Raw genomic sequence first — 26,542 nt, 5'->3', positions numbered from 1 at the left:
CAAAATAATTAAACTTCATTACTAAACCAATTTCAAAATTTTCTTCCCACTTTGTCAGACCTTTGTTATTTACCTATAGATTCATTAACAAAACAGTTCTCTAAACATCATTCTAACATAGCTAGGTCTGCAAGTAATTATTATTAACATAAACTTTAAATCTTCGTCTCGGGACACTCGGATTGCACAACATGTGGAAAGGACCCTGTCTAGGTTAGTTGTGAGGATAATTAAAAGATAGGACAGTTCTGGTAAAATTTAAGTTGTTATTGAACAGTATGGAACAAAAGTAACACTGGTCCACACGAGTACAGTACTAAAAGTTTCAACCTGTTCGTATCGATGCGGCGGTCGGCAGGCAGTGAGATGGCGAGTCACAGGGCACACATACAATCACAGCAATGGCTCTTGATGTAACGGCACTTTGCTTCTTTTTAGCGTCGCAATTCTTTTCCATTTAGTGCCTATGGAATTTTGCCCTGCTGTATAGGCGTCGGGACGGCACATCCGAGGCTCAATGAAACTACGTCTTCCAGGAGAGCCTCCTCGATCCAGAACGTGTGGCTCAGACCAATGCCCAACAACGACTACTACTGCTGAGCCCGTTATGCCTTGCAGCGCCCGTTATGCCTTGCAGCGCCCGTGTGCATTTTCCCGCGCTCGCCTGCCATCCACCTTTTATCGCTCCCCTACAGACAGGGTATTCACCAGAGGTTTGGCATTCTACATATCCCAATACATTGCCTATGTATGGACCAGACGCACAATTACAATTTTAACATCTTACAACAGATTCAACGTTTCTTACATTTCAATTCTGTTACAATATTGTTTGAAATCTGACGTAAACATTAATATTCACACTAAAAATTGTTTACAGTTTTCTTTAACATAGTGGTATGAAACAAAAAAGAAATGAAATCAGATTATCGATTACACTAATTTATCGAAAATCAGAAGAAAAAAAATTATATGTACAATAGTACAGCCTTGTTGTTGTTACACTGGGTCTTCCCTCTCTTCAGAAGCAATGTCATTTACTGCAGTGATGACTGAGATATCAACCACACTACTGTGTTCAGCCAAAGGATTCCCTGAAAGGCAATAGGCGTCCTTGTGTTTGCATCCCCTTTGATATAGCACTGTGACGACATACTTCGCAGTGAAGTGCCCACCACACCTGTCAACCTGACGGATCCTTCAGGCTAATCAGCCAGCATAATGTATGGTGGTCTGTCATTATGGTGCCTCATTTGCCAAATAAATATGACTGGAACTTGTTGATGGTCCAAACACTCTTTCTCAGTTGTAGAGTAGTTCATATCGGACTTGGAGGGTACTCTAGAAGCATAAACTGTGACCTTTACAGCCCTTTCTGAGTTTGTAAAACCAATTGAGCTTCTCTTCATTGTTCTCAAACCACTACCAGGGCTGTGCTGTTCAAGTAAAAGCACACATCTGCCAGACACATCGTATCATCCCACCAATTTTATTTGGTAAGTCGATCGAATCTTTTCATTTACTTTGTCGGGACCAGACCAGCATCTCCAGAAAACACTAATGGACGTCTGATGTGCAGTTGACTTACTGCTGTTTTGGAATCCATCTGTCTCCTGAATATATGGATCTCAGGAATGATGCACTGCTTGTACTCTGGTTCCTGTCTGTGTAGGAGATGGCTTTTACACTGCCCAATTGGAGCCATGGTGATTTCGATGTTGTGAAGTACACTCTGTGTCCACCAAATGTATCATGTCGAAACTGCAATCAAGTCCAAATCCGAAGGCAGGGTCGTCAGTGAAGTACCGTACTATACTTAGAACAGAAAGCACATTTATTACTGATACTAACTTACAGTCAGAATAGAACTGATCTTGTGGACAGATGGTGCCGTTATTTATACAAACAACGATTATCCCAGATATATAAACATCAGAAACATTAGCTATTCCAAGAACCTTCCATAAATGATAAATATGAAATATTATCCGCACAGACCACGTTGACATTCAGCGTGGTGGCTTATGAGAGCGACCATAAATGTTTTTCCTATCTGCGGCCTCCATCATAAGTCACTGTGCCGAAAGTCAGTTTGATTTGTATTGATAATCGCTGGTAGCTGGGCTAGAACTGACAACACAGCATAGCAGCCAGCGACGCTAACCACTGCATTCACTGCATGCGCCAGAGCTCAGAGCAGTATTGTATTCATAGAATGTTGTGTTTTGCGTTTTGAGATATGCACAATTTTGCATTTCTGATCATTTAAATCAAGTTGCCAGTCTTTGCACCACTTTGATATCTTAACAAGAATGTACTGGGTATTTGTGCACTTTTATAATAGGTAGTATTTCCTTAGAGTCAGTTGCATCATCTGCAAAATTCTGTGATTACTATTAATAATGTCTGCCAGGGCATTAATATACGACATTAACAATAGAAGCCTCAACACCCTTTCCTCAGGCACACTTGAAATTATTTGTATATCTGTTGATGACTCTCTAACCAAAATAAAATGCTATGTCGTCCCTCCCAACAAACCTCAATACAGTTACAAATTGAGTTCGATACCCCGTAAGACTGTGTAACTGTACTTTTGTAAAGAAATGTTGGTGTGACACTGAGTCAAATGGTTTTGGAAAGTCAAGAAATACTGCATCCATGTGGTTGCCTAGATCCATGGTTTTCAGAACATTAGCGCAGACAAAGTTCAATTCCTCTAATAACGACTGTAATGGTTGGTGGATAGTGAGGTTGTAGAGATGGCGTGGGCGTGGGAGTGCTTAAGGAAGTTTTGAAAGTATATGAGCTAAAGATGATTTGTGGAAGATTTTGAAAAGATTGGTCTAGAAGGTCTCGACTGTGGATCGGGTCATGACCAAATCTTTACAAGTTATTGTTTGAGTTATGTTAAGTTTGCTTAACTATTTCTCAACTTCGAAAATTAGGATTCTGGGATAGATATTTAGAATGTGGCACAACAGAAGAAAATTATGTATACGAGAGAGCAGGGAAATTTTTATGAAAATTATTACCAGAGGTTCAGTTCTCAAGGAGTTAGTCTGTGATTACGTGGAATCAAAGATTGGGATGTTGATGTAGGATTATGGATGAGGGTTTATGTGGGTTTTGGGAGTGAGTGGTTCAATGCTGGCTTCACTTTCTATAGGAACTACTGGCTGTGTGCTTAACACTGCTGTTGTTGCAAGTGTTGTTACTCGTACTGGCAGCAATGGATGTTGTACTGATTCATACTGTGATACATCTGTAGCTCTAAGACCACTTAGTGACACTGATCCTGGTGGCGACATTGGGTTGAAAACGAGAAAGTGAGATTGCAGAGCTGAAAGTGTTGGTGCATGCTCTACATCTACATAAATATTCCAGAAGCCACCATACGGTGTTTGTTGGAGGGTACTATGTACCAGTCTAGCCATTTCCTTTCCTGTTCCACTCTCAAATATAGCAAAGGAAGAACGGTTATCTATATGCTTCCGTACAAACCCTAATTTCTCTCATCTTATATTCGTGATCCTTATGTAAAATGTACGTTGGCGGCAATATAACAGTTCTGCAGACAGTTTCAGACTTCAGGTCTCTAAATTTTCTCAATAGTTTTCTGTGAAAAGACCGTTGTGTTCCTTCCAGGTTTGCGCATTTGAGTTCATGAAACATCTCTGTAATACTCTCATAGTGATCGAACCTATTGATAACAAATCTAACATCCCGCCTCTGAACTGCTTTGATCTCTTCCTTTAATCCTATCTGTGGAGAATCTCAAACACTGCAACAGTACTCAAGAATGGGTCACACAAATGTTTGATACGTAGTCTTCTTTACAGATGAACTACACTTCCCTAAAATTCTCCCAGTAAACCAAAGCTGAACATTCACCTCCCCTGCTAGAATCCTCACATGCTAGTTCCATTTCATATCACTTTGCAACGTTATGCCTAGGTATTCAAACCATGTGACTGCGTCAAGCAGCACCGTACTAATGCTGTTATTGAACATTACAAGATTGTTTTTCCTAGTCACCTGCATTATCTTACAATTTTTTACATTTACAGCAAGCTGCTATTCATCTTGCTGATTAGAAATTTACTCTAAGTCACCCTGTATCCTCCTAGAGTCACTCAATGATCACACTTTCCCCATACATCAGAATCATCAGCAAACAGCTGCATATTGGTGCTCCCCCTGTCCATCAGATTATTTATGTATATAGAGAATAAGAGAAGTCGTATTACATATCCCTGGGGCGATATACTTGTCTTTGATGAACACTTGTTAACGACAACATCATACTGCATTCTATTGCTTAAGAACTCCTCGAGCCACATGCATACTAGGGAACCTATTCCGTATGCTGCAGTGTGGTGCCGTGTCAAACACTTTCCTGAAATCTAGGAATATGGAGTCTCCCTCTTGCCTTTCATCCTTCTTTGTTTGTAAGATGTCATGTGAGACAATGAAGGTCAAGAAAAGATGTTCTGCAGGGAGATAGAAAAGGTATGTGGTATGGTGAAGTTGAAGATTTTGATGACATGTTTGGGCGTGGACAGCAATCTTTACACAGATGAAGAAGATGAGGAGATGGTATGTGATCTGATGAACCCTTTTTATAGACTGTGAGAACAATTGATGGAACATTGTAGATGACAGAAGTGACAATTGGAGTAGCTGTTGACAAGGTTAGGAAGGAAGAATCATGGCTGTAAGAGCATCGACTGATACAGAAGGGTGTACCACTATAGAATAGTACAGGAATGAGTGTGATGAACTGCAGCGTCTTAACTCCAGAAAGAGTGAAAATAACTCTTTCTGTTCCTTACTAAACATGTAGGAGATGGTGTTTACGATGAGAGAGGTCCTCTGGCAGTGAAACTGGCTCAAATGGCTCTGAGCACTATGGGACTTAACTTCTGAGGTCAGCAGTTCAAAAATGGTTCAAATGGCTGTGAGCACTATGCGACTTAGCTTCTGAGGTCATCAGTCGCCTCGAACTTAGAATTAATTAAATCTAACCTAAAGACATCGCACACATCCATACCCAAGGCTTGATTCGAACCTGCGACCGTAGCGGTCGCTCGGTTCCAGACTGTAGCGCCTAGAACTGCTCGGCCACCCCGGCCGACGGTAGTGAAGCTACAAAGTTTTGTTCAGCCTAATGCTATGGCTGTGAACTCCTCAGTGATGAGGAAAAACTACTGCTGAGTGTGATATCCTTACTGACGGCAACAAATGTTGTTTAAATGCTGAGGGATGGGTTGGTGCAAGAGAGTAGCGCTTGTATTACCTAATCACACGGAGTTTAATGTTTTCCAAACTCTTCGTAAAAGCGACTAGTTTTTGTCAGTGGTGCCTGACATAGAATTAATTTACAAACATTGATACCACTGAGAGCAAGACGACATCTAAAGTCACAGTCTTTATGTTGTGAGCAGATTATCCTAGTCAGCTAGGTACCAGAGAGAAACAAGGAAGAAAGCCAAAGAATGTAGTCATTTAGCATAATAGTATCCCATAGAATATTCTAAACCAGACTTGTGGTGTGCATGGGTTGACAGCAAGACAACTAACTATATGGAGGCAATGAACTTGCTGTTGCTGTTTGGTTCTGGTATTACACATTAGTGTCAGTGAGAGGTATGGCCTAGTAAGCATGGGGCTGTCTATTCAGCCCAGGGGCCCCCTCTCAGAGGTAGTTATTTCCAGCTCCGACTGCATCTTTGGTTCAGTGTAGCTGTCAGTATTACTGCCTGGCACCAAATGCCTCACTTCTACATAAGACATGTATCCTTGGAGTGTTCAAGGAAGCTGTGACGAAGGTAGCCGGATAGAGGGCTGGGTGCATTGGTGTCCCACAACGAAATGTTGCTCTGACACTCGCTGTCTGTATACTTGGAGGTGTTATCAGGATAGTCGGATCACTGGGTGCCAGGCCCCACAGAGAGGTAAGCCTGTAGGCTCTGTCTTAGATCTTCGCTCTGTGTAAGACCATTTAGGGTGTATGTGCCATCTGTAGGGCGTGTTCTGCCTGCTTGCAGTGAAACTGTTGGACCAATGTCGTCTGTGATGCCTGGTGGCTCTTTTGAGTGTTGTTCTTGAAATGTTCTTTAATGTTTTTACTATCCATTGTCTGGTGACAGTGGTGTTGTTTGTTGAAACTACTATTTCCAAAGTTGGCTGGGAAGTGGTGCAGGGCACTTTTCCAGGTAGCTGCAGTGTACATCATCAGGCCATAAATGTGAGGTCTTTGGGATGTTGAATAGAGCGGGCTGGGATAATGGAGGAGGTATAGTAATGTACTTGGTTGCCTGCTAAGAAGTATCAATGCTGAAATCTTTCCGTTTTTTGAAACTGTACAACATGTGTTAAGGACAATGAGTGGACATCATTTAGCTCTAGTGTGATGGACGTAGAGGGATTGTGGACAAAGTTTAAACTGATTTTAAATCATACTCTGGAGATGTATATGCCAAGTAAGTGGATTAAGGAGAGAAAGGAGCCTCAGTGGTTTAATAACCAAATTCGGAAAATGCTGAGGAAACAGAAATTGCTGGAATGTCTGTTCAGAAAAGAGCGCGCAAATGTTTGAGACAAAAGTTAGTATTTATTCCTGCGTCCATAAGAAGAGCAATGCGCAGAGCATATGAGAACGTCCACTGTCATACTTTAGTGAAAGAGCTTGCTGAGAACCCGAGAAAGTTCTGGTCACACGTAAAATCACTAAGCAGTTTGAAGGATTCTATACAGTCATTCACTGACCAGTCTGGAGTGACAATAGAAGACAGCGAAATGAAACATGAAGTTCTAAATTTCACATTTAAGAAATCATTCACGCAGGAAGATCGTGCAGACATGTTTTAAATTTCTCATTTAAGAAATCATTCACGCACGAGGATCGTACAGACATACCATCGTTTTGACTGTCGTACAGACTCAGGTATGGAGAACGTAGGAATTGGCACTGGAAGCGTAGAGAAGCAACTGAAAGAATTGAAAACAAATAAGTCACAAAGTCCAGACTGAATATCAATTCGATTTTACTGTGGTATTGGCCCCTTACTTAGCCCGCATTTAACGCGAATCTCTCGCCAAGCGAAAAGTCACAAGTGAATGGAAAAAAAGAGCATGTGATTCCTGTATATAAGAAGGGTAAAACATCTGACCCACGTAACTGTAGACCAATATCCTGAGCATCTGTTTTGCTGCTGAATTCTTGAACACATTCTGAGCTCGAATATAATAAATTTCCTTGAGACAGAATAACTTCTGTTCACCGATCATCACCGAATTAGAAAGCATCGTTCATGCCCTTTTGTTACATGATCTCCTAAAAAACATGGATGGAGGTCAACAAGCAAATGACATATTCCTAGATTTCCGGAAAGTATTCGACACGTGCCCCACTGCAGTTTAGGTTCCCAAATATGTGTGTGGCTCGAAGACTTTTTAATAATAGAACACAGTACGTGGTCCTTGGTGGCGAGTGTTCATCAGAGACAAGAGCATCGTCGGGGGGGGGGGGGGGGGGCGCTTTCATTCTCTATATGCGTAAATGACCTGATGGGCAGAGTGAGCAGCAGTTAACGGCTGTTCGCTGATGACGCTGTGGTGCACGCGAGGGTGTCATTGAGTGACTGTAGGAATATACAAGATAACTTGACAAGATTTCTAGTTGGTGCTTGCTTCATTCGTATGAGCAGGAAAAACAATCCTGAAACGTTAGAATACAGCATTAGTAAGGTGCAGCTTGATACAATCACTTCGATTAAATACTGGGTGTAACATTGCAAAGCGATATGAAATGGAATGAGCACGTCAGGTTGGTAGCAGCGAAGGCGAACGCTCGACTTCGTTTTATTGGGAGAGTTTTGTGAAAGTATGGCCCATCCGTAAAGCAGACGGTGTATACAATACTAGTGAGACCCATTCTTGAGTACTGTTCGAGTGTTTGGGGTCCACACTAAATCGGATTAAAGGAAGACATCGAAGAAATTCAGAGGGGTGCCGCTAGATTTGTTACCAGTAGGTTCGATCAGCACACAAGTATTACAGAAATGCTTCATGTACTCAAATAGGAATCCCTACAGGAGAAGTTGATGCTCTTTCCGCAAGACACTATTGCGAAGCCGGCCGGAGTGACCGAGCGGTTCTAGGCGCTACAGTCTGGATCTGTGTGACCGCTACGGTCGCAGGTTCGAATCCTGCCTCGGGCATGGATGTGCATGCTTTCCTTAGGTTAGTTAGGTTTAAGTAGTTCTAAGTTCTAGGGGACTGATGACCTCAGCAGTTAAGTCCCATAGTGCTCAGAGCCATTTGAACCACTACTGCGAAAATTTAGGGAACCGGCATTTGAAGCTGATTGCAAAACGATTCCACTGCTGACAACGGACATTTCGCGAAATAACATACAAGGAGTAAGTACTCGTATGGGGGCTTTTAGAGAGTCGTCGTCGTCGTCCCCCCCCCCCCCCCCCCCGCTCTATTTCCGAGCAGAACAGGAGAGGAAATTACTAGTAGTGGTACAGTGTACCCTCCGCCAGGCACCAAATGGTCGTTTTTAGAGTATGTATATATATGCAAAACAAGTTCAATGTCGATTCTATTTGTGCCTCCTGCATAGATTTGCTAATTTGATATTTCATATCATTCTCTGTTGTTCTTCAATAAATTAGGCATCGAATGTTGATGAGGTTACATGTTCAGTGCCGTTTATAATGCAAAGCTCAGTGAAACAATTTGATATAAATTGTGGTACATGTCTGTTTCCATTATATGTGAGAATCTTAGTCAGGGTCTCGCATTGTGTTAGTCTGCATGTTGACAATGTATGGAAAATTGCTTTGTGCGTCTATGACCATCAAACATATGGTTTTTAAAGATGTCTCCAAGAAATACAGATGAACATTCTGCCAGAGATATCTTGATGCAGACCATGGTGACAAATTTTCTGGCAGTGTAGGTTACTGGAATGCACACATTTAGAACTTATGTGTACAGTCGTTGTTGTGGATCCTGTATATCTAGATCAGAAAATATACTGCCTAGCCTGCTGCTGTTTTATCCAGAAAATGTCCTGTTACTCCTGTGTAGTAGCAACAGGATATGCTGTTAGGTTCGTTTGGAATGACCACGCAGTAATGTTCTCGAGTTGGTGACAGTACCAAAACACCGTCAATTAAAGATAGTCGGATAGTTGATGTTCCTGTGGAAAGACTACTCATAGGGTTGGTTCCTCAGTTGCATGGTTAGGCTACCCCAATGCATCCATTGCCAATGCCACTAGGGCTCGATTCTAATCAGCAGATGGAGACAATTTCTCAGCAGAAACTAAGGTGTTGTCTAATGCCTCTTGCAGTTTTGTATATAATTTGAAACACTCAGCCTCATAATAAAAACCTCTGACTTTTCCAGCTGGTTACCATTTTTTAAATACTGCAACATTTTGATGAATAACACCCTGGTCATCTTCTGCCAATGGAAAGAAGTATTATGAATGCCCCCTTATTTATATGCAAGGCACAGCCATTTTCTCTCCTAGGTGTGGGTGCTGGAGTTTTGTGCAGCTGGCAGCTTAGGTGGCATTGGGTTAGGGTCATAGACTGTGTTCCTGTTTCTGCATGCAAACTCTTGATCCACCTCATGCACAGTTCACTATTGGCTGCACTCACAACCTTATGAGTTGATAGTGCTTGTCCCTGTTGTCATCATTATTATGGATCCTTGTTTCTATCGACTCCATCAGCAAATGCAGGATTATATCTTGATGCATTATTAGGAGTAAATTACATATGTACTTTTGGGACACAAATGGGAATCAGTAGTGACAGATCACAGCCTAAACTAAATGAAGACCATATATTTGATTTTGAAAACAGCTAATGTAACAAACCAAAGGCTATTGGGAGAGCATAACAAAGGAATCAATAAAAACAAGGGCCCATGAGAATGTCTTCAATAGGGATGAAGGTAATCAGTTCAGTTGAATATGGAATCTCAGGTTGTTGCTGTATAGTGAGAGTGCACACAGCAGTGGACGGTAGGCAAGGCAGATCAAGAATGTTCATGCAGAGGTTTGAATGCAAGTGTCAGCCCCAGTCCAACACTACCTGACTGCTAAGACACTAGCTGCAAAAGGCCCTGACATCTGCACTTAGGGGAGGGTTAGTTGATTTGAGGGAAGGAACCAAACAGCGAGGTCATTGGTCCCATAGGAATAGGGAAGGACGGGGAAGGAAGTTGGCCGTGCCCTTACAAAGGAACTATTCCAGCATTTGCCTGAAGCGATTTAGTAAAATTCATGGAAAACCTAAATCAGGATGGCCGGACGCAGGTTTGAACCATTGTCCTCCCGAATGGAAGTCCAGTGTGCTAACCACTGTGCCACCTCGATTGGTACACCCAGGGGAGAGGGTATCCATTCCTCATATACAGGATGTATCACAATTCATTGCATAAATGCATTCAGTTGAAAATACATGACACTAGAAGCAAAGACGTTTCAGTAAACATGGACTTTAAGTTTATACCTTAAGAGCTATGGGCACTTGTTCATCTTTACTATTGTGAAACACGTCCTTTCTACCGAGCAAGTGCTCATAGCTCTTCAGATACACACATTACAGCTCATGTGTACTGGACTTTTCTTCTTATTTTGGTCCATACTACCTCCTTCCAAAACATGAAAAGCAAAGATCTTGCAGTACAAGAGAGTCCTTTCACCTATCAAAGATGAAGAAGTGCCTGCAGCTCTTAAGGTACACATTTTAGAGCTCATGTTTACTGAGACTTTTTTGCTTCTAATGTGTACTTGTTACTGTACATATTTATGCCATTAATTATGTAACCCCCTGTATAAATAGTGGTATCCCAAGTATACACCAATTATACAATATGTAGTTAATTTTGCATTGGATAAAATTTAAACCAAGATGCTTTCATATGAATCTCAGTCTGAAAATATAAGCCTAACATATCCAAGATTTCTTGAAAAGTTGACAACACTGGGTCTAATAATGTGACAAGATTCCTAAGAAAGTGATACACTTCAGGATCATACCACCAAAGAAAAACTACACACTGACACAAAGAGTCTGTTGTCTTAAATGCTTCAAAGTGTTGATTCGGTTGTGTTATGTATACAGCCATTTGTTTGATGTCTGGAATGACAGAAATGCTGGAGGCTTTAACTGCAATGCTGCAGGCAATTATGGAAGTGCTATGCTGAGGGACTGGGGAAGGAGGAGGCTGTTACTGCATCTGCTGTTGCAAGTATCTCAGTGCTGATGTTCTGCCTGGGATTGCTGTTATTGTGTCAGTTGTTGCTGCTGCTTGAGTTGTTGTGGATCACTGTGCTGTTGACGTAGTTGTAGCATTAACTGCTGCTGCCACAGATCCAAGAACTTTTGATCTATAAAGAAGCAGAGTAGTTTACTCAGGCTCTTACACCTTTCATATGTACCATGGTAGTAGTCATTCCTCCTCATCAATATACTGTTGGTGGTTTGCCAACATTTATGCGTATATATAACATTTGATGTAATTCACATCAAGAACACATCTACAAGTCTCAGTCCTGATATCACGGGCAGGCTACACTTGTGGACAAATGGGTACTGAACAGGTTATGTAGAGAAAGCCAAAGACTGATACCAGTAAGCATAATTAAATTCTGCATAAGTTTCCTGGTGAAGTCTATGGTACAGAGGAGTCAACAGAAAGATGAACATGCAGACACATACATGAAGTACTTAGCTTCCATGGAGGCAATGAGCTTATGGTTGCTGTTTGGGGCTGGACTTACGTGATTGTTTCAAAGGGAAACTTTAATGTCATCTCTGATTTAGTGTGGTTTTGGATAGTATTACTGGTCACCAAAGAATCAATACCTTTTTCCTTTTAATACAGATATGAAACACAAAACCAAAGATTTACAAGGCAACCATAACTTACTGCAGTAACTTGAGTTGAAATGCATGAGAAGGGACAATTTAAAATTTGAATGAGGATCATGACTAGAACCTGAATTTTGTGCTTTTCATGAACCATCTCCTAACCATTAAGCTAACCATCAGCGTGCCTCTTGGTCTGATCCAAAATCTTAATTTCAGTCCTGAAAAATGAACCTCTATGAAATAGATATTCTCCTCACATGATAATAGCAATACTACAAAGGACTGGAGGTTGAGGACCCTGATTGATTACTAAGCCATAGATTTATTTAGTTATTTATGTTACACACATGTGAAACATGAAATTTCTGTGCTGTTATTTCCATAGCAGTTTTATGAGATATATGAGACAGGGAGACAGGAAGTAATATGCAGTGTAATTCTTCTTGGCATATGCTTTCCTGGAATATAACAATAAGCCTTACCATGAAGTACAATACCTCTCTTGTCATATCTGTCAGTTGAAGTGTGTGGGTCCCCCCACGACACATGGATCAGTATGTGAGATAAGTGTAATTGTTCTGTCGAATAACTAACTTGTCATTGTATCGTATCAATGACAAAAAACATCTTTGCATACAACTAAAATTATGGAAAAAAATAACTGAGAATGAATGCATTGCAGAAGCTTGAAAATATATGAAAACAAGTAATCTAGTATAGATACTAACACACAATTGTACAAAACAGTAAATGAAAAATACTTTTGGAATACCAGAAACACAGGTACCATATTATCAATTTTTCTTACTGAACATCTTACTGTGGCTGCTGCAATATGGGAAATTAAATAATTATATTATTTCTCCAAGACAATGGCCCTGCTGCAGTGGTAACGCCAGTTCCTGTCAGATCACTGAAGTTAAGTGCTGTCGGGCTGGGCTAGAACTTGGATGGGTGACCATCCAGTCTGTCGGGTGTTGTTGGCAAGTGGGGTGCACTCAGGCCTTGTGAGGCAAACTGAGGAGCTACATGATTGAGAAGTAGCAGCGCCAGGCTCATAAACTGACATATGGCTGGGAGAGTGGTGTGCTGACCACATGCCCCTCCTTATCCACATCTAGGGATGCCTGTGGACTGAGGAAGACACAGTGGCTGGTCAGTGCTGTTGGGTCTTAAAGGCCTGTTTGGATGGAGTTTAGTTTTTTTACTATTTATCCAAGATGATACTAGATTACTGGGATATTCATTGCTTCAAAACAGTCGTTTTCTATGTGTGTCAAAAATTGTAGAAATCGAAAACATAGATACATTTCTTTTTAAGGAACAGAGGTGAGAATTATAAAACATAATAGTTGGTCTGTTTCATAAGATACTCAAACAAATGAACATTATAGGAGTAGCTTAAGTTCATCCCGTCCAAGTTACTAAAAATGTTCACCTATTGGTCCCTAATCTTTGAGAAGTTTCATTTATACAAATTTTTACTCCAGGTTTTACAGATTGTAGCCTATTATTTTTCATAGGAACACATGATCTAGTCTGTGCAATATATTGGGTGAACCCTGGTACAATCTAATACTACAATAGCATGCCACGAGAAAGTTAGGTCTGATTATTACAAGCTATCTACAGCCCACTCCTCTACAGAAATAGTATTTTATTTCCATGATTTCTGTTTTGGATACTTGAGAGGAATAACAGAAAACAAGGGAAAGGTCTAAGTGATTATCATCTGAAGCTCATCCTCTGTTTTGACATCAGTAAACATGTTCACAACTAAAGTCAGATAATGGTTTCTCATAATAAATCAAACAGATAAAACAGCAAACAAGAGTACAAATTTGGCACTTTGAGCTTTAGAACATTAAAACATGGTTGGCACCTGAGAAATATCATCCCCAGCATCTCAGACAAGAATTCCTTCTTCAGAAAAGGAAACACACCCACATTCGTTCACAAAAGCAAGCACACCTCATGTGCACATGACCACCATCTCCAGAAGCTCAGACTGGAATTGTGAGCTGCCAGAGATGGTGGTCATATGTGTGTGTGTGAGAGAGATGTACTAGTTTGTGTGAATCTATGTGTGTGTGTTTCCTTTTCCAAAGAAGGCTTTGGCCAAAAGCTAAATGTGTAAGTCTTTTCATTGTGTCTGTCTGCAGCTCAATGTGTTATCTTTATTATGAGTAGAAATCTATCCTCTTCATTATATTGCTGTTACAAAAAATGATAGTATTGGTGATCTCAGCTTAGGAATATCCCAACAGTTCACCCATGACATTGTACATATTACATTTTAAACTGGTTGAGCTATTTGTATGTCTGTGTTTAGCTAGTAACTTCATCCATATATGTGTAATATAAAACTGGACTTGTTCTCATTGCTTATTTGCAGGAAAAAGAATATTTTATACACTGTCTACATTATTTCAGAAATTTACTTTTTCTCATTCAATAACATAAAAAAAACACAAAATCATTCATTATGAACTGTCATGACGTTTGAAAGAAAGGCTAATGTGTATGTTACTATAGTATGGTATGTATACTGGAGATAGCATATGGAAGTGTAGCAGAATGATTTGGCTGCTTGATACCAGATAATAGCTTTCCTGTGCCTTGAATGTTACATACTGTCCAGTCACATTAATGCGACCACATGCTGAAGGCCTGAATAACCGTCATTTTCAGCACAGACCACTGCCAGACATACAGGGAAAGAGTCAATGAGGTTCTGCAAGGCACTGACAGGCACGTGGAACAATTCCAGCCTGATCGAGGAGGAGATTGTAAGATTAGTGTTTAATGTCCTGTCGACAACGAGGTCATTAGAGATGGAGCACAAGCTCAGACTGGGGAAGGATAGGGAAGGAAGCCAGATGTGCCCTTTTGAAGGAACCATACTGGCATTTGTCTTAAGTGATTTTGGGAAGTTATGAAATACCTAAATCAGGATGGCCAGACTCATGTTTGAACCATTAGTCCGCCTGAATGTGAGCCCAGTGTGTCAACCACTGAACTACCTCACTCGGTCAGTCTAATCGAGGTGGTCCCAACAGATTCTTGACTGGGTTTAAATCCGTGGTGTCAATGGCCAGAAGAGTCCAGTAAACTCATCTGGCTGCTCTTAGAAGCACGCACATACGTTGCGAGCTGTAAGACATGTTACACTGTCCTGCTCATAGATCCCATTGTGTCGAGGAAAGACAAACTGCATGTCGGGGTGGACATGGTCCCCAAGGATAGATGCATACTTGTGTTGATATATCGTGCCTTCCAGAATGATGAGATCGCCCAGGGAATGCCATGAAAACATTTCCCACACCATAATGCATGCAGGGTGTTTGCTTTCAGATGTTTCACAGAGTACATGCCAATGGCCATGTGTCTGATGGAGCATAAAACATGATTCATCTGAAAAGGCCACCTGTAGCCACTCAATGGACGTCCAGTTGCGGTAATGTCATGCAAATTCCAACCTCTGTTGCTGATAACCAGCAGTCAGCACGAATGCATGAACCAGGTGCCTGCTACAGAAGTCCATATGCAGCAATACTCGCTTAACACTCATTGAGGAGACACTATTTGTAGCCCCTCGGTTCATCTGCGAAGTCAGTTGCTCAACAGCTGCATGTCTTTTCGCCCTTTAATATCTCCCCAATCGTCATTCAACCCTGTCGTCTATGGGCATGGAGAACCACAATTGCACCATTTTGCCAAGCATGGTAAAGTTAAACCATGGCAGCACGGGAACATTTTGCAAAACTTAGCCATTTTGGAAATGTTTCCACCCTTGGCCCAAAAACCAATGACCATGCCCTTTTGGACGTCAGATAAATTGATCAATTACTGCATTACGAAAATGGTAGCACTGTGGAAAGAGACGCACTGGTAACTGTCAAATGGTGGCATGTTCACATTAGACGGAGTCAGTACGGTGTCACTTGGGTTCGTCCTGTACCTAACAATGAGAGTGAGGTTATGAAATACCGTATCATTCTTGATACAACAAGTCGAATTATACTATAAGAGCTAAGAAAGTAGCTATGATAAAGTTTATTTACTTTACAAGCAAACGTCATACCGTATGTTCTTGATAATGTTTGTGTAGTATGCAGCTGAGAAGTGGAACATTCAAAAGTGTTATCAAAACATCGACATTTATATGAAAAAAAAAAATAAATAAATAAATAAATAAAAACTTTGAAATACAACAAAAATATAGAAAGGAACACATAGAGCCTTTCTATCCCATTCATTGGGTTTTTTCATTCTAAGTAAAAAAAAGTCCAAAACAACAGTATTTTGCTCTTTCAATGGAGCCATTACACTACAAAAAAAGAGAGATTATTTAATGAAAATTTAATTATTTCATTGCTATCACTTTCGTAAAATAAAGAACAACAGCCTTCAGTCACAATGGTGATTTTATTTCAATGCACGATGCATCTTCAGGTGCTTAGACAGCCTACATCAATTTTTTTTCTAAATGTAAGTTAATTCTGATGTGTTTCCAGTATTGGAACCATGGTTTTGAAGTTCATTATGAGTACACATTCAGCAGAATGTGCTGTAGAATGGAAACTGTATATATGCACATACACAGGTCTACTCGTACTATCCTATAAAACCGTGTATCCACTACTGGGAAAAGACCAGAATTAACCTAAATTGGGGCATAGTCTATCAAAGCAGCTAAAATGAGCTCCAAGGGCTCGAAATGCATCGTGTGTTGAAATAAAATCACGATTGTCAATGAAAGCGGTTGTTCTTTATTTTATTAATGAAAACTGTTTCATCAGTTTATGTTCTTATTTATGTACGGTGTAGGTTTTCTCATTGTGCATGTTTTGTAAAATTCAAATATGGTTTGCTTTCAGTTATCTGACATCATTTGTTTATTTATTTTCATTGGATCTGTAGACAATATACATTGTATGGATCAAGTCGAATTTCTATCACAAGAATTGATGTAGTATAATATGCTTAATAACTAGCATTTAGCAAGTTATGACTGTATACATCAATATTCTTGTATCATATCATACATTTTAATTACAATTTACTTACATCATCTATACTATATATATAGAAGGAGATTTTTTTACGTATTTTGTGGTTTTGTGCAGCAACACTCATGGAAAATGCTTCCAAGTCGCCATAGAACATTTACAGCATGTCACGCAAAGAAAGCAAAGAACAAAATAAAGAATAGGTAAGAAAGCAAAATCACAAAATATATTAGAATAATACAAGTTAGCCCAACGTGATGTTTGCAGCCGAGTCCACCATCCCCCACCAACGTCAACGTCGAAACTTGTTTCGGGGGAAACCATTAGACTGCCAATTCCGTTGACGGCCTGTGTGAATGCCGCCATAAGAAACGAATAGTGTAATAGTTTGGTAGCCCGTTTCCTCTCGTTCCATTCTGTTAAGTGAATCGACGTTAACTCAAACAATGGTTTCCTCATAAAAAACTGTTATGTGAGTGTTGCTATTGCTGCAGTGTGATACAATCTTAACTATTTCATATTTGTGTTATCCAAAAGAGAATTTGTGTAAATACAAGCCAAGCAATGTCCCGACAACTAACATCTTCGTAAACTTTAGTTTTGTTGTTTTCGGGTAATATTTTGGGGCGTTCCTCAGTTTTTCTCTTGAGAAATAACTTTAATAATCGGCCTTTACAAAATAATAGGCCTAATTTTTCACTTATGTGACCCGTTTAAAGATCATCGTGAAGCCGTGGTCTTGATATTTACTAATTTACCAGTTGATCTCTGATCTTAGCAGAGACAGCACATTACCTAGGACAATGCGATCGATAATACAGTTCACATAACTCTTCAGTCAAATGAGAATTGGAATTGGAAATAGTAACGCCATACTATCAGACTTGAAATTGAAATTTTGATTTTAGGAATGCAAATATACTTCTAAATAATATAATATATGCGTTGAAAGAAATTATACAGAAAGACAGAGTCTCTGTGACGTCATTCAACAGAAGTCGCCATCTTAGAATGTAGTAGTGTTGGTGGTACAGCTGACCTGTCATTGCACAGTTGAAATTGGTGGTGATTAGTAGAGAACAGGGGATTGTAGGCCCCGCTGTGCTCATATAGATCTACTGTTATCGTGACAGTGAAGATGGCAGGACAGACGATAAACGACAGGCTACTTGCTGCAAGACATAGTTTAGCCGGTCAGGGCCTGGCTAAATCTGTTTGCAAGGCAACCACAGAGGAGATGATCGGCCCAAAAAAGAAGCACTTGGACTGTAAGTGCACACTTATTTCTGTCGTCGCCTTGTAACACTAAAAACTGTTTCTCGTCCTTGTGTTCCCACATTCTGTGATGTACATGTAAACTGTGCTGTGGAAACATTGAGTGCGCGTTGTTTGAACCGTATTTTGCTTTGATACAGAAATCTTCTTTACCTAGGCAGTTTGCTGCGGTATTTGCGCATGATTTAAAATCTAATAGTTCGTAGCGTTTACTCGGACTTGAATGATGTTGTAGGCTCTCTGCTACCTCCACCTGTTCAAATTTCAGACGTTAAAGTATTGACAGTGAAATTTCTATCCTGCGTTTAATGTTTTGTAGCACACAACTTATTACTTGCAGTATCACCAGTTTAAAGAAACTCCCATTATTTGTATTGTTCTGTGCTGATAAACATTTTCGGCATAGGTTCTCTTGTAGGCCGGCTTTCGCGTTAACTCTCATTAAATATAGTAACTACTACGGTTAATAATATCGTGGTGGTCTATTTTCTTGTTACGTTTATCGTTTACTAGTGTATTAAAGATACTCGGCGCTTTTTAGCTGAGAATGCCATAACATTACAAGAGATTGTTTTTCATGTTCCGAAGTTTAAGGTATTGTGTAGATATAGTCACCAAATTACGTAGGAAAATACCGTACTTCAGATGTATTTACTATGTAAACACTGTAAGCGTTCATTATAGCTGTTTGTCTGTCCTACTTCGCCCGTCTCACAGCCACCACTAGATTACTCAAATCTAGACCATATTCGCAGGATTGTCAATAGCCCACGAATTTCTAGTATTCACATAAACACATACAGATAGCCAGAGTATTAATATTGTAGAGAACTGTCAATCCTTAATTGCCTGGAATGTAGTTTGTATACTGAGTAAGAATGTAATGGACCTTTGATTCCTTGCTGTGTGGAGACTGGTTGCCATGTAGCAGTGGGGTCCAGTGTTAAACATTGTATCATAACAATATAGTGACATGCCATTTTTCACATAAAATGTTTCTGGTGGTGAACTCCACTGAAGTAAAAGTGAGGATTGGAGCCTTACTCAAATTAAATATCAGGCATTCAGCTGAGTACACCACATTTAACTTTGCCTGGACAGGTGACACAGCCTATGATGAATGAGATATAGGGATTAAAAAAGAGTTCTGCTGCTGTGTGAAAATATGTATGACAGCCTGTCTGTATTAGAAATAATGCATCTTTGCTAAAATTGCCAAACAAATATAAGGTTAAAGTTGCATTTTGGAGTAAGGTTGGGGATTAAAATACTGGCAGATATAGTTTGTAGTACATACACTCTAAAAGTAGTGGATTGTTACAGAGCTTGTGGAAAGCTTGTATATAAGAAATGGGTAACGGCATTTTCTAGTTATTCCTTGCTAATAGTATCAAAATCGTGTAGTGCAACAGATTAAAAATCAGTCTTACATATCTCAGTGGCAAACACTTCAGTAACTGAATGCATACAACAGTTTTTGTAAAATATTCTGTTTTCCTTAACACTAGAAAGATGTGAAAGTCTGGATGTTTCAGCAAGACACCCCATGACATACGTTGACTCCACATAGCCATGTGTTAGTGTAAAGCAGTTGTGAGAAATGTCAAATATCCAAACTAGCATCATTGTCAGATGTTATGCAACATTTAACTTGAACTGGCTCAAATTGGTGATAAGGGCAGAATACGCAGAGGGATCTGAGCTGAAGTTTAGTATTTTTCGTGAGTTACTTTGTAGGTTGCAATAAATATCCAGGTATGAAATCTAAAAAAAATGGATTCCTGACAATCTTTTTGTCCTTAATATATTGTACCACCATGAAACAGTGTCACACCAGAGTAGTTTGTAATGATCTCTGAAAAGATCAAAGCTTTGGCCTGGCATCCAGTTTTAAGTTGCCAAAATTTTTAGTTGGGTTCTGCCACTGGCCTGTGATGTTAACAGGTCTGTTTTCTAGTATGTCCCTTTAAAACAAAATTTTGCTAGTGTAATCTGTCTTGCATGTGCTACTTCTTCGCATGTGAAGATTATGTAGGGGATCTAAACATGTCAGTGAAATGGATCTGAAAGATAACTGTGTTACTGTGTGTAAAATAATGTTGCGACAGTGTAAAGTATTGCTTCACTAAACTGAGACTGGATTTAATGAACAGATCACTGATGACACTCTTTCACTGTGTAGTGTTGTAATGAAACTTCCTAAAAATTGACTGACGAGGGCTTAAACATACATGTTTGCCTGGAGGAGATTGTTGTTTGAGTCTAGATATAGAAGTCAAACTTAGGTTTGTGTCTGTTTCGTGTGGCACATTGCAAAAGTTGGAATAGTAAATTGCTAGCTCAACTAAGTAATGCAATCATCATACTGTTGTACATATCAGATGACTGTTGGATTAGCATATGGGCTACTGGACCTACTAATAACATAATTACATAGCTTACATAATTTGGTGACACAAAAGGTTTAGCGAGGGCATTGTTTAATCATTGCTCAGGCTCAATGGCAGGGGATAGTGTTGGAAACCTTGTGAGGTCCATGTCTTAAAAAAAGATTGTGTAAAGTGCAGATCTTTGTGCTCATTGTGCAAGTCAAATTTGAGTAAGTCAATACAATATATTTCAATACCATTGTAGAATTCTGTAGCAAAAAGATGTTAGTGTGCATGGGTGTTTATTTATTGCAGACAATGTTTCACACAAAATAAGTGGTTGCTAACCATGTGGTGCACATGTCCAATGCAGTGGACAGCTGTTGTCACTTCTTTGGTCTTTTCAGTCAGTCCTAATGCTGTAAATGCACATGGTTCACTCCACTGTACACCCCCTACTGATGCTGTGCTCGAATTTTCAGCCTCAGAATTGACTAAAAACAGCAAAGAATTGACCATTAACAGCATGACCAGTGGAATGGACATGTGCACTACAGGGATAACATTATCTTGCAGTGTGATGCTTTTTGCATAATTTTTGAATGTCATACTGTAAAAGGCCTGTTTTGCTGTTAGAACAGAGTGGCGTGAGGATTAGTAATTACTTGTACAACTAAATACATAGCTTCTGTCAAGATATTTTGCCAAGCATTGTAAGGTGATTTTAAGAGTGTCAATGTTTAAGGAGAAACTGTAGCTTTGGGTTTTAGGATAGTGGTCATATGTTGGCATTGTCACTGATAGACTAATGTGGGTGTGACAAAGATGGTAACAGCCTCCTTTAGGTGTTGACACCTGAACATTATTAACTGCAGCTGCAGGTAAATCTGATGTTTTAGTAAAGCTTTGTTGCAGCAGTTATAACGAAAACTGTTATAAAAGATAGTTGATTTGGTTTGGACTGTCAACACTGTAGGAAATGGGAATGAGTGTTAAAAGTGGTTGCTGTTTATTACTTTACTGAATTGTCATCTCATCCATGCACAAATTAACTGGTATTTAGGAACTGAAGACAGGACACTTAATTAGTCTGATTTTTTTGAACAACATAATGTTTATAGAGGCGCAAAAATGTCAAAATGGCAAGGAAATTTAAGAATCTCAGTGAACGAAAAATGAGAGGTTGAATTTGAGTTGACTTAGAGGGCTGTACCGTGACGTCTCTTAAAGATCTGAACTTCTGGTGAGCTCTTGCGTTGGCCATGGTCTCTCTCTTCCAGCGCGTCCTGCGTGCCATTCAATCGTTAAATCTATAAAACGTTGCTTAAAACAACTCGTGTACAGGCAAGCAATGTAATAGTCGGTTCTCTGGAGCACACATATCTCAACAGTAATTTTATCGGGATTATGGACTTCTTGAGACATGTCTTTAGTTGCCTTCGGCAGCATTCTGAAATTTTTGTGGTCATACTTAATACCATGAACATAACTTGTTTAGCCACCAAAATATTAACACAGACTGGAATAGTGTTGAGATTTTAATTATACATCAAGAAGTGACTTCAAAGCTGCTGCTGCCGCCTCGTAGAAAAGTGAAAGGGACCACATTATTTCGGTGGAAAGGGCTGTCAGGCTTCCGGGCAGATATCTGGATATTACGTTCTGTCCTGTGATTTACTAGTGCTGTCGTACTTTGAAGGTGCTGTAGTGGTTCGAATAAAATCTGATAGGATAAATATGAAAATTAACGCTGCCGCCCATCCCTGTGATCTTTCGAATTTGACGTTTTGCAGCCAGCAGGTGATGGCTTCTTGAAGACAGACGAGAGGGGGTGTTCCTATGTCTGTCAGGTAGCAAATAGTTTGCTTGAACTGCCAAATGTGATAGAACTGGATTGACACATTTGGCTATACCTCCTGACGAATAATTCACCCGGAGCATTAAATCGAATGACAGAATTAAACACGATCAGCCTGTTGCAGATGTGCTATTTTTCTTATAACGATTACCGTAGCCAGCTTATAATATAAACTAATTATTTTAAAACATATCAGTTATCTTAGATAATTATTTAATCAGAAATGTGTTAAAGGTGGAAGAAGGAGGTACCACAGATAGACGACCGGTAATAACAGGATGCTGCTTAGTGCCACTGGGAAATTGCGTTGTCCGTAAATTTTACGGCGACTGTAAATTGCTCAAACCTCTACTCCTGTTAATTGCTTTCACCCGCCGAAAGTCCACAGTTTGACATACGAGAATGTCTTTCACCAATATATACATAAACGACTTTACTATAATTGGGTAACAGATGATACAGAATTGAAAGTAGATATTCTCAATTCGGAAATCGAACCAGAAAATAAACCTGAAAACAAAGCTTCACTATTAAAATTCAAGAAATATCTTAAGTAATATTGCTGGTCATAATTAGCCTGCCTCTCTCTCTCTCTCTCTCTCTCTCTCTCTCTCTCTCTCTCTCTCTCTCTCTCCCCCCCCTCTCCCCCCCCTTCCCGCCCCACCCCCCCATCCTTTAGATGTTTCGAGATCTGTCTACTGATGGAAAGAAACAACCGTACAGCCTGTGGTAGGACTGTATGTAGTTTCAAGAAACTCATTGATTTAAACATCTCAAAAAAATTTAAGTATGAATTATAATGCAACGAATGACGTTCTGAAATGAAATGTACTCTTGTTTGTGATACATATTTGGGCTCGCCACTCCCGCGGCTGATTAAACGCTATCGCCGCGTGCGGGAATGAAATTACGTAGCAGTGTTATCAGGTTGTTTCTGGTGTTGCCTGCAACGCCCCGACATAAAGCTGTGTAGCTTTCTAAACTGCTGACTGTTGCTGTGCAGTTTCGAAATATAATAAAAGGGAATAGTGAGATCTGGTGAACGGAGTCACTGGCCTTGCCAATTATTTAAATATCACATTTAGAGTAGAAGCATCAAGAAATGTTTGCATTAAGATTTTTCCTTTCAGATGTTTATAAAAATGTTGTAGAAGCTGTAAGGTTGAGTTCATCTATGCCGCCTTTTTCTCTCGCACTGCAACCTGAAGAGAACATTGAAAACAAGGAATTATCTCTGAAGACTTACTGGTTTTCTTTTCGGTGATTCTTAATCTTTCTTCCTTTTCGTGTAATATATGGTGTGCAGCGATATCGTGCATAAACTCTGTAAATTCGTCAGATTTGAAGAACCAGCTGTTGAAATTATGAAATTTGAGATCATTTTCCTTGTGACTACTGGAGGATCTGCGATAATGCAACAAAATGGCACCTGGATCTTTGTAGTTAGCATATACTTCGCATACAAGGTTTAAGTTGCGATAAGTTTCAGGCTTTAGATTGTGTACTCTGAGGCTTAAGAGATAAAGAACACGCGAAAGGCTGGATGCAAGGGACTAGAGCATGAGTTGGACGTGTTACGGTCCCGCCTACCTGCTACAGGTTTTCCCTTATGGAACCAGGTGAAAGTGGTCACTCCAGGCTGTGTAGGGACAGACAGTCAAATGTTCAGCTTAACTTCTGCCACATTGAGCACGTGCACTTCAAAATTCTCACAAGAACAATGCATATATATTGCGATATGTAGTGCACTGTCAAGACGTTAGTATCTTCCTTCTGAATGCGTCACTCAGTTGTGCTGATACTTTCTGTACCACACATTCATGTGATGAAGGCCTCTGGAAGGTGGGTCACTGTCAAGCGTTAATTAGTTGAGTATTATTCAGAAGCAAGGCCTGTATTACGGAAGGGTGTGAATCCTCTTTAGTAAATAGGACATACCCTTAAAAGATCATATTCGTCGTCCAACCTGCCTAGTAAAAACTTCGTTCATCGTAATGACGTTCACAGGTATTCACTTGATCGTAACCGGTCTTCAAAAGTCAGTTTCACGTCTTCCTTCACACCGCTGTCTTTACCCGTCGTTTCTAGCTGTCTCTGTGTACTTTCGCCTGGAAGACCATCTACAGATAATTTCACAACATCAAATTTCTAGAGTAAATATTGCTTTCAATCAGTGATTTGTCGTCTGAACATCACTTCCCCGTACCTATATTAATACCGAACGAGGTTGCGCTGTGGTAAGACGCTGCACTCATTCTGAGAACCGCCGCCCAAAACTGCATCAGGCCATCCACATTTAAGTGTTAGCATTTTCCCCAAATAGCTTACCACGTATTTAAAGATTCCTTCTAAAGGGCATGTTAGATTTCCTTCCCCCCTCACAGCCTGTGCTCCGTCTACAATGGCCGTCGACGGGGCGCTAAACCGTAATTTTCCTTCCTTTGAAGAGTACTGTTCTGCAAAGTATGCAAAGGAAACGCTGTGTCGTTAGCACAGCTGTTGACGTGTCGTAACGTTGAGAACGTCTGGGAGAAGAGTTCGCGTAGTTTAGTGCAGGGTTGCGCACTGAAGTATTTGGGACCCTGTTCCGTCAATTGTAAGCAATAAGAAAAATATTTCCAGATGATAGCGGGTAACTTCCATTCTCAGTGTGTACTTTGTGCGCTGCATCTCAAAAGCAAAAACAATCTAGTTTCACTACCAGAAAAATGCGACGATGGCGAAGAGTTTTTCAGAGTAATCGTTGTAGACCCGCTGTTGGATATGAGCTTAGGTTACGAAAATGGACACACTACGTAGTGTACACTGTTTCGGAATACTTTTTTTTTTACTGCGGGTTGGGGCGCCCGTTTAAGCTCTTGTCAGGTAATAGTGATCGTGTATCAATACTCGGTGAAAAATTAGAGCGATCATAACGATTACAAGAAACCTTCAACACAATGAATCGCTTAAAGGCCAACATTTTGGAAAGCGCATCTCTACAGTGTTAAGGAACACCAAATGAAAATTTCGTCATTCACAAAAAATCTGGCCACAAAGCGTTCTCGTGCGGTTTCAGTGGTGCGAGACCTATGTTTCGTGGACCAGCTGTTTGATCAGTGTGATCAGTTACTCACTTCTTTGAAATTGGATGTGTTTATGGTGAAAACTTGGAGAAGTTTAGGAGTGTGACTGTCTACTCCGTACCAGTAAACACTGCGATGGCAGTGACGTGAACTACAGTAGCGTGGTATTCTGTGGGTCGAAAATTTAAGCAACATGATGGAGCAGAAGTACTTCACAAACGAGAATTCATTCTGCCTTGATGATCCTGTTAGATTCTTAGACGTAAAATGCGGGCGGAATTACAGAATTACCCTGGTCCACTTGCTCAGCGTACTTGGAAGTCACAATTTGATTTTCCTTGGAAACAAAGGCTAATTTCCAAGCAACTTTGAATCACTTACGTAGCTATTAAATTTGTCTGTTAAGAATATATGGTAACATGTTGCAAGAGTGCAGTGAGACTACTTCACGGAATGTTTTGTAGATTTTGACTGACGCAAATGACTTGCGAATTAACGCATGTGTCCCATCCAGATGTTTGACAGGATAAATGTCAGCCAACACGATGCCCTTTAAGGTAGGCGAGCCTTGTTTTGGAAAATTTCAGACGTCAGCCGTTTGGGTCAGTCTTCTGTTCGGAAGCTGCGTGGGTGTGGACAGACTACGGCGCCACTGCGCCGCACTTATTTTGGGCGCATGCTAGACTGACTGCAAGGGCACGCGCTGCCGCTCGCGCGTAGCTTTTGCTCGCCCGCTCATACCACCCTCCTCCTTAAACACGACGCACTGGCCTTTCCGGTAGACCAGGGACACTACCAAAGCAGAGAATGAAGTACAAGCAAAATTACCCATACGCTGTGGGTTCTCTTTACCCGCAGTTCCACAGCACCGGAATAGTTTATCACGCTTTTGTTGCATGTAACCGTTGCAGTAAGGCTATCACTTTATTTCAAATCTTTTGTAGTCAGATAAAGTAAATAACCATCTGTGGACAAAGTAGTTCGTCCGTATTAGAAGTGTGTTAGTGGTGTATTACCGACTAACTCAAATCATTGGTGACTATTTGCCATAAAAGGTATG

The 26,542-nt window shown here is 40.3% G+C and overlaps 1 protein-coding gene across 8 annotated transcripts in view; it reads left to right on the top strand.

Annotated features, from left to right (window-relative positions):
- The first annotated feature begins 17,898 nt into the window (after nucleotides 1-17,898).
- LOC126248035 (phosphatidylinositol-binding clathrin assembly protein LAP) overlaps nucleotides 17,899-26,542 on the top strand; it is a 176,812-nt gene continuing 168,168 nt past the window's right edge. For all 8 annotated transcript variants that reach the window (XM_049948656.1, XM_049948655.1, XM_049948654.1 and 5 more), the window contains exon 1: nucleotides 17,899-18,183. In XM_049948656.1, the coding sequence (XP_049804613.1) occupies nucleotides 18,054-18,183 (130 nt within the window). In that variant the 5' untranslated portion in view covers nucleotides 17,899-18,053. The remainder of the gene's footprint in view (nucleotides 18,184-26,542) is intronic.

The sequence above is a fragment of the Schistocerca nitens genome, chromosome 3, assembly GCF_023898315.1.
Source record: "Schistocerca nitens isolate TAMUIC-IGC-003100 chromosome 3, iqSchNite1.1, whole genome shotgun sequence".
NCBI lineage: Eukaryota > Metazoa > Arthropoda > Insecta > Orthoptera > Acrididae > Schistocerca > Schistocerca nitens.
This window is presented reverse-complemented; position numbering and strand designations above follow the sequence as displayed.